Source organism: Chaetura pelagica, unplaced genomic scaffold, assembly GCF_000747805.2.
Source record: "Chaetura pelagica isolate M959 unplaced genomic scaffold, ChaPel_1.0 scaffold39, whole genome shotgun sequence".
NCBI classification, from domain to species: Eukaryota; Metazoa; Chordata; class Aves; order Apodiformes; family Apodidae; genus Chaetura; species Chaetura pelagica.
Window position 1 is genome coordinate 671,829 of NW_009954614.1, and position 9,046 is coordinate 680,874.

At 40.7% G+C, this 9,046-nt stretch overlaps 2 protein-coding genes across 2 annotated transcripts in view; one reads left to right on the forward strand and one right to left on the reverse strand.

The window, feature by feature from the left end:
- Positions 1-601, reverse strand: part of DCAF6 (DDB1 and CUL4 associated factor 6) — an 89,677-nt gene extending 89,076 nt beyond the window's left edge. Inside the window, exons 1-2 of the mRNA XM_010005501.1 lie at positions 419-601; positions 26-362 (exon numbers count right to left, since the gene is read on the reverse strand). Coding sequence (XP_010003803.1) covers positions 26-362; positions 419-601 — 520 coding nt within the window. The remainder of the gene's footprint in view (positions 1-25; positions 363-418) is intronic.
- A 3,235-nt stretch (positions 602-3,836) lies between these two features.
- On the forward strand, positions 3,837-7,352 carry MPC2 (mitochondrial pyruvate carrier 2). The gene is made up of 4 exons (XM_010005476.1): positions 3,837-3,878; positions 5,736-5,820; positions 6,357-6,468; positions 7,124-7,352. Exons 1-4 carry the CDS (start codon positions 3,870-3,872, stop codon positions 7,155-7,157), a joined length of 240 nt encoding a protein of 79 aa, XP_010003778.1. The 5' UTR covers positions 3,837-3,869; the 3' UTR covers positions 7,158-7,352.
- Positions 7,353-9,046: the final 1,694 nt, after the last annotated feature.

Genomic DNA, 9,046 nt, shown 5'->3' on the forward strand with positions numbered 1-9,046 from the left:
CTCGCCCGTGGGAAACGTATCTTGCTTGGGAAGGGGGGGAAATAAACAACGCGGGGGTGCTGCGGGGTGCGGGGCTCCCGCTGCACCCCGGGGCGCTGGAGCGTCGCTTCGGGCTGGGATCCCGGGAACGACGGCGCCGGCGGATCCCGATCCGGGGGCCGTGAGGATTTCCGGAGGGGCCCGAAGGCTCCAGCAGCCGCTCCTTCCAAACGGTCGCGTCGGAAAGGCAGGGGGGAGCGCTGCCGTGACTCTGGCGTCGGTCGGGCTGCTGTTCGCTTTCTGTTCTTCCTGCTTAATCCCGCGTTCCTGCCGGAGACAGCTCGTGCCCCTGGTGAACCCACGGACGCAGCTTGAGCGCTCCTCTGGGAACGGAAGGGCTCAGGCTTCCCTCAAATGAAGTTCCCTTATCTGGCCTTACTTGAGCAAACATGTTTTTCTGTACTACTGGAGAAACCTCTTGTAAAATGATCTGCTTCGGTGCGGTCGAGGTGGTGTTTGCCATGTAAACAAATCGCACAGGGTAGTTAAAAAGAGAGCTTGATAAAATTCGAGAATTCCATAGGCTGCTGGTTCCTCTGTTTTGTTTCAGTGTGATATGCATCCTTGACTCTTCACCTACCTGGAATAATCACTGCTTTAGTTTTTAGCCTGTCCCTCCATCCTTCAAAACAATTCTCTCTTGAAATGAAAGTTGTTGCTTCAAAGAAGTTACAGTTCAAAGAGTGAAAACTGCAGTTATCGAAATGTCTGATTTGTACTGAATTCACTAGACCGAATTTAACTTTTGTATATACAGAGGCAATATGCCTTGCACTTCCATTGTAAAGGTGCCAACCGAGCCTTTGATTGCCACATTCATTTGGTGTGAAATGTGTCAGCTTGCAGCTGCTGTTACTGAACACAAGATGTGGAGAGCACTGGGAATATCTGTGATCGTTCTTCATCAGAACTGCAGTACTAATTGAAAAAGGTTTTGAAGGTTCTCTTGCAGGTTTCACTTCACAGAACTGCCTGTGGACTGCTTTTATTCACCATCAGAGTGATTAAATTAACAAAAACAAAACCCAGTTTTTAGGGACTATGTGTGTTTAGGTATGTATGTGTATATACATATATATATCTGCCATAATCCCTCCTGATGGTGTCAGAAAAGCCACAGAGCAAGCAGGTATTGAAACTGAACCTCTGCCACTTCTGTTTCAGCCTTGAAGGTCTTGAACGTGGGTCTGTGAGAAATTTATGCCATACATGTCACTCTGATTGCAAAACAAGTAGGTTAAAAATGAAAGGCTCACATTTTATTTCTGGTAGTATCTGAGTTTCTAGTCTAATTTAGGAAAATATTTATATATTTATCATCGTCATGAAGTTATAAATCACTTGAAAGAAATGAAGAACAATGCTTACTTCTTTTCTGGCACAATGAAAGCTTCCAGTAAAACAATGGAATGGTCTGGAAAGCTGTTTCTTTGGCTGGCATTGCACACAGCGAGGCTGCTGGAGAACAGTCAAGGGCCTGGGGCACAGCACGCCAACTCCCCTGCTTGTCACAGAGTGGGGAACATTGCTCTTGGCAGACACCAGGAAGCACGGGCTGAGCTTGTACTCCTTCTCCTTTGGCCTCTGGTTCACTTTGCCTGATTAAACTAAACTATCCGGGACAAAGACTTCTTCCCATTAATGGAAATACTAAATTCTATAAATGGGACATGGACATGAATATCCAAATTAGCCTCTGGTATGTGCCTGCTCTGTTGTGCTGCTGTCACATGCATCCTCGAAAAATCCTAGGTGTCAGGATCTGGGAAGAATTTGCTCTGGCCCGGTGCTTGCTAGCGCACCTCCGGGGGAGGAGGAGTTCAGCTGATGGCAGTTGACAGTCTTCCTTATAACAAGCTTGGCTTGGTACTTTATTTGTCTTCAGTTGCTTCTTACTTTTGCAGTCAGCAGTTTTAAATTATCTGGTTATCAATTATCAATAAAAATTAATGTCAGTCTTCTTGAAAACTTTACTAGTTGTTTAGGGAATGTTGATTCAATAATGTATACTCACCCTACATTCTGCAGTGCTCCAAATCTGAATTTGTGTTTTCAAGAAAATAGATTATAGTAATGAAAGCTACTTCTGTGAGACCTCTGTAAGACTGGTTTATAAAGAGCTGTGTTTGCTGCCTGATACTGACATTCTAAGTAGCTGCCTAAGAGAACAGCAACTGAAGTTTATAACTTTATTTTGAGCCGTATTTATGCAACAGTATTAGACAGTTCCAGTGCACAATCCCATGCATCCTAAAAAAATATTAAATCCTGTATAGGTAGAGATCTTCAGTTATCCAAATGAAAAGTAATGTGGTTCTTGTAGTTATTAACTGCAACTTGGAACTTGATTGCTGTCACAAGCAGTTGTGGGTATAAGAGGGTTTTATGCAAAGCTGCCAAGCCAGTTTTTGTTGCATTCTGCATTGTACTTGCCCTGCCCTTCTATAGTTGGCTTTAAGGTGACAGAGCAACTGGTATTTGTAACAGTCTTATCTCCAAACAATGAGTTGTTTCACAGGTCCTTGCTGGAGAAACCTACCAGTTAATTTTTCCCAAGCTCTTAAAATAGGGAGCATAAATAGTTACTGTGAGGCCTTTTTAAGGCTGAATTGTTAGTGAAAAATTAGCTCACATAAAAAGCAAGTAGGCAAAGTCCTAGTGTTTATTATTTATATTTTAAAACTTTACTCATAATATGTAACATATTACAGTGAAAACTTGGCTTCAACTTGCATGTTATCAGAATGCTGAGAAGTGGCCTAGTGAGACCTAAAACTTGAAATGTTTTAAAGAAATTTGAACTAGTGTCCTGACTGTCTCCCAGTGTGGTGCCTTGATACTTTGGATCGTGGCCTCTCATTTAAGACTTGGAGCAGTAGTCCTAGATTAATGATTTCAGGCATGGTTGGCAGTCCGCACATTGCAGGTGTGCATTACAGCACTTTGTTTAATCAGCCAGTTGCTATTTTAGCACTGCTGTAAGATATACGTATTTGCAAGAGAGATGTTTCCCCTCAGTTCCCATTCCATTGACTTTTACTCCCTTTATTCTCTAGATTTTGTCCTCTTCCCCCACCATCCTCCTTTGCCTATTTGTAGATTACTGGGGTGTAGTGTTGATTGCGTAGGAAGCATCGTTTCTGCTAGAAATACATGGTTATTCAGAGGTGCAGATCAGAGGTGAATGAGGACACTCTCCTTGTGACTTCACTGCTACTTATGTTTGCAATTTGTACTCTCACTTTTACCATTTGATACTGCTGTGGAACATGTCTTCTGTATCATAAAGAGGTGAGCTGTGATTTGGGAAGGCACTGAGGGACTGACTTGTTACAGTACCAGTAATAAAATATTTTGGGGTTTTAGTTTACAATATTCAGTTCACAAAGATTTAAAATACTAATTCTGTTAGTCCACCTGTAGAGTAACTTTTATTCATTATATAGAAACTTTTCTTCACTATTCCTAGACCTTATCCTAACTCTTTGAATTATAAATGCATTTGTCTGCTCTAGTGTCCTCATTTGCTTAAAAATGGAAATACAAAATCCTACTCATCTGTTGCAGAAATAGGTGGACTGAGTGATTACACAACTGAAGGTTGATGTACCGAGTTGACCAACTATGAGTATTAGGTGACAAAGTTTGTACAGTGGTAGAGACTGTGCTAATACACACAATTCATTATTTAAAAAAAAAAACAAACAAAAAACAAACAAAAAAACCTGAAACATGCTGTGGGTATTACAGCAGCCACATTTCAGTCAATAATTTCTTTTTTCTCTCCTCTTCCCTCAGGTCCCAAAACAGTGTTCTTCTGGGCACCTATTATGAAATGGGTAAGTATAAGATGCCAGCTGGTGTCTGGATGTCAATCAGAGGGCAATCTGCAGCAGCTCATTGAGCAATCAGTCGTTTCCCAGCAGCTATATGAGCCTACAGAAAGATTTCACACTGAGGCTCGCATTTTTATTATACAGAGATTAACAAAATTAGCCTTAATAACATATAGTACAACATGCAGGGGATACAACAAGGGAAAAATGCTTTGTGGAAAAATTGTACTCTTCACTGAAACCTTCACAGAAGCTTTCTTTTGTGAAACACTAACTGTTGCTCAATGTAGGTGTGAACTGGCATAACTGAAAACTCTTAAAGCCTGTATTTCTTCTGTGATTGAGGAATTTTAAGACAGGAGCATATCTTAAGGCAGGCAATTCCTAAGCCTTATCGTTTGAAAGCAGGTTAAAGCATGTTGGATTGCAAGGTAATCTTGAGAAAACTAAAGAAAAAAGGAAACTGCCATTTTGGCTCAGTAGCTCCCTGCTTCCTATCCAGTTCTGCTTCCTACTTGGTTACAACCCTTGGATGTGCTTGTGCACAGGTGAAGTATGTGCTTCCTCCTAATTCACTATACTCGTCCTTACTCCTTCAACCAGTACTTGCTGCATTGGTGCCAATAAAATAAAATAATCATAAAACTGCTTGATCTCCTTGTTTGATAACAAGCAAGGGTGTAGCCTGCTCTTCCTATTGCCAGCTGGTTCCTAAGTTTGCCAGTGCTAACTTTTTATAGGCCACTTTATAGGCATTATGCTCTTAAATTTCTTTGTTAATCTGAACTGGAGCTGCAATAACCATGGTTAACTTTCCCAGGCAACATGCTCTTGAGCCTGAGCATGCAGCCAACTCTTCAGAGCAGGCTTGTGTCAACTGCTGCAGTATCAAAAGAGCTTATAGACAATTTTTCTTTTGTGAACATGCAGGAAATTCTTCATTGGGAAGTTAAAATTACTTTCCCCCTACGTGGCAAAGGCACATTTACTGCTGTTACCCAAGTGTGCTGGAAGCCTGCACCTCGGTGGCACTGCTGCAGCAGTACTGGTCCTAGAAGGGAGAGAGCATGTGGCCTCAAGTCTCTGCCCTTGAAAACTGGCTTCCTGATTGGAGCCAAATAAGTCCTTAGTGGCAGTCAATAAATAAAAAGCATTAGTACTCTCTCACTTTTGGAATTTTGGGCTTCTTTATGGGGGTTTTCTTTGTGAAATCCTGTAACATGAACATGAAATTGTATTTCCAGTAGAGGGCAATAACACAACCAAACAAATGAAGGAGTGTGTTTGCTAGTAATGTCAAGTAGATCAGCCAAGCTATTCCTCACTTAATCTGTAAGTTTCCTACTTTTGCTGAAATTATATTGTAAAAAAAAAAAGCACTTTCACCTCCTCCAATGAAGCTGACAGAAGATAATATGGTGCCACACCTACATCTTTAACAGTAGTATCTTAGCCTGAGCTTTAGAAAGAAGTGCCTTGTTTCTACTTGTTGCATGAAAACCAGGATTTTTTTCTACTGCTTTCTTAAGCAGCTGTGCTGAAGAAATTTGTGTACACACATTGAGAAAAATCTGTGTACTTTAAATTAACCTTGTTCTTAAATTAATACAAAATTGCCACTGCCTGGGAGTTTATTGCGAGCCAGTTGCACCCCCCATAACTCTCTTCTTATTCTTACCAGAAGGGACTAGAAGTGGATAGTGTCTCTGAGAGTTTTAATTACTCTGCTCATATTCCGTCTCCTGCATGATGCTTATAGAATAAGCACTGAACTACAAAGCAACTTTCCCTTGTAAAGCATTTGATCTGTTACAGGAGATCTTGGTATTGGACTGGTGCTCAGTGAATTTCTCTTTACAGGGTTTGGTATGTGCTGGAATGGCTGATATGACCAGACCAGCAGAAAAGCTCAGCACAGCACAGTCTGCAGTACTAATGGCCACAGGTAAAGCCAAAGTTACTCCATAGTTTCACACAGCAACCTCTCTAAAACTGTATACACTTCTTTCCAAATCCTCCATCAGTACTAATCCACTTCTATAAAAAAGGATTAACTGTAATTTGCTAGCTCTCAGTATTGCTGTCAGATGATAATTCTGGTACAGATCTATTCTTATTATTAAATCTGTAAGAGTTCTGTGTTTATATAACAGTTTTCTACACATCTCTGATTTTGGAATTGTCCAGAACAAGTTATTTTGAGTGGAGTTTCATCCCTTAAGTTACAATGACACCACTCACTTCAGTAAGTGACTTGTTTTGACCTGATAAGTCACTATATCTTGGAGGATATACTAACTTTTTAAAAACACTTTTAAGTGATTAAACCATGTTAGGGTAATTATACTAACATAACTGGAAAGAATTTCCATGTGTTAAAAGAACTCGGAAGCAGTGGTACATGGACTGCTGCACTGCTGTCTGCCGTGAATATTCACTGTAAAGACTTAACATCTTTAAATTTTCCCTCTCATTCAACAGGCCTTATTTGGTCAAGGTACTCTCTAGTTATTATTCCTAAAAACTGGAGTCTGTTTGCTGTAAACTTCTTTGTTGGCTGTGCTGGTGGCTCTCAACTCTTCAGAATATGGAGGTATGTATTAAGAAGGGCTATTTTACTGCAACTAAGCATTCAGGTCACCTCATCTTAACCAGGAATTTATAAATTCTGCCAGCCTCAATGTCAGTACAACAGGAGAGAGGAACTGAACAATTAATTGAATGTTGTAGAACTTTTTGTTATGTTGTTAGTTTTCCAACTGAGTGGGAGTGATGCTTTAAATATTTTCAATATTGCCAGAACATGTTTTAAGGAATGCTGTGTGTAAGCTGTAGTTTCTAGGTCTAAAGCATTCTTTAAAAGCTGTAGATCTGGCTGACAAAGAGGATAGGCTTTCTCCTCCTCATGAGCTTTGCGCTTCCATCAGCTTACAGTGTGGAATCATGTCAGTTCCAGCTGAATCAAAGTGTTCTTAAGCAGAGCATCATCTTAATTTATTATTATTATTGTTGTTGTTGTTGTTGTTGTTTTTGAGGGAGTTCTCTGGCTTCAGCACTGGCCAGGAATGAGTCAAAAGTAATTTGGAACTTCTTACATGAACTAAACTATCTCATCCTGAGTTACTGCCCTCAAGTCCATTGTAATTTTAAAACTCTGCTGAACACATTGTTAGGAAGACACTGTTACTGTAACTGATGTTCTAGTCTTACTCTGTGCTTTTTTCTTTTTTTTTTTTCCCCCCCTCTAGGTATAACCAGGAACTAAAAGCAAAACAAGAGTAAGTGCAGCAAAGAGATGCTTAACTCAACAAGTCAAATTCAACAACGCACAAATCCTTCCCCATGGGACCTAGCTTCACTAATTTTAATGTTTTTTCCTCTGAGAAAATGAAAGAGGAAATTTAAATATTTAGAGAGCAAATGTTTTCTAAGTGCAAATAACAAAAGTATCTCTATACATTTAAATAAAGTACAGCCTTTTAAACTGAAGTAAAATTGTGTGTCTAGTATTGTCTCTTTAAAAGAAAGATTGTGCCTAGAGTGAGTTGCTGGGCCCCAACTTACCTGACAGTGCCAGGAGTGACATAGTACTGGTGACAGCCAGCCAGAGCCTCTGACTGAAATGATCTTTTGTGTCATGGTCAGACCTGGGTGGAGTTTTACCATAACTGCAGGAGGATAAGAGTATGTTTTTCAGCTTCAGCTATGTACATGTTCATTTGTTTCCCAGTTGCTGCCATCTTTAACAAGAGGAGGGCAACCTGTATGTGCCACTGCTATGTTAGCTTCTCTCATCCTTTACAGCTAGAGGCAGAAGGTTGGTGCATTTAAGTACTTTGTTCTTGGGACTGTGAAAAATAACCAGCCAAAACTGCTCTTTCACCCCCTTCTTAAGTACATACCAGTTTCCTGTGAAGCTGTGCACTCAGGAAACATATACATGTCAGTTCTCCAAAGCTCTAGAGGCATGGGTCTGGTTCCATCTGTGGCATGTTTGAAATAAACACTGAAGCCTTCCCTGAAAGTCTCTCCCTACTTACTCTCCTGTAAGGCAATTTTTCTCAGAGCATGGCAGGTTCTTTAAGACCTGTTCCACCAAAGCCATGAGTCCATACCAGAAGTCAGGAATTTTTATGAGAGAAAAAGCTACCTGTGGGACAGAGTAGCTTCTTCAGTATTCAACTTTCAGGAAAATGAAGGCCTTGAAATACTGGAGTTTTGCAAAGTCCTGTTACTAAGTCTTCTCCTACTTGCCCCCAGTCCCATTTGAGTTACCATTCCTGCACAGCACAGGTGGAGAGGGAAGGAAACGGTTTTATAGTTACAAGAGGTACAACACCTTGTTGTGGCACTGCTGTCGCCTCCTTTATCACCCTATGTATAACGGTCTATTATCCTGTGCCAAGTATTTGAGCAGGATCCTTTAAGGAAAACATTTTCCATTCTGACAAGACATGCACCTGTCAGTCTTGTCAGCTCCCCTTTTTCAGAGGCTGTTCTGCCATGAAGCTGTGTCTCTCCTATGCATATTGTGCTACAGTTTCACTTGGATTTCTTAGTACTCCTAGGTGAAGTGGTAATGCAGGGTATTAGTTCAAATGGTGAACTCTCCAGCTGTGGTGTTTGCTGAGCTGACAGTCTGCAGTGGCTGAAGAATATTGCCAGAAAGAGAGGTGGTGTGTTTCAGTTCCCCTCCCTTCCCATTCCCTAACCAGGTAAGACTTGACCAGCAAACCAGTAATGGGGAAAAAAAGAGTGTATTAAAATATTCACAAGATTACAATAGAAAACATGAAAGTCCATTCAAGAAAAAATATCCAAGATAACTGTTTCCAGATGAGTCTGTAAAAGCAAAAGCACTAAGAGTTGGGACACTGACTCTTCATGTAATCAGGCCATGCAATGCAGCTCTCTCACACAGATTATACACCTGTCTTACACGTGTTCTTTCTCTTGCATATACCTCCAAGACAGAGGTTTACAAAAGAATTCAGCCTATGTTTCCGATTACATTTACCACATAAAAATAGCTGGCATTGCAGGGAGACAGAAAAGATTGCACAGCACACTGATCTCCAAAGGTATTGAACTTATATTTGAGAGTGCAAAAATACCTTTAAATGAACAGGCTTATTAACTTCAGGGCAGTGAAGAGAAGGCAAAGAGAAGCC

What these genes read in the sequence shown, in the direction of transcription:
- MPC2 (XM_010005476.1), top strand. An exon ending in TGCAGTACTAATGGCCACAG is followed by an intron (nt 5,821 to 6,356) that starts GTAAAGCCAAAG and finishes CTCATTCAACAG; the next exon opens with GCCTTATTTGGTCAAGGTAC. An exon ending in CAACTCTTCAGAATATGGAG is followed by an intron (nt 6,469 to 7,123) that starts GTATGTATTAAG and finishes CCCCCCCTCTAG; the next exon opens with GTATAACCAGGAACTAAAAG.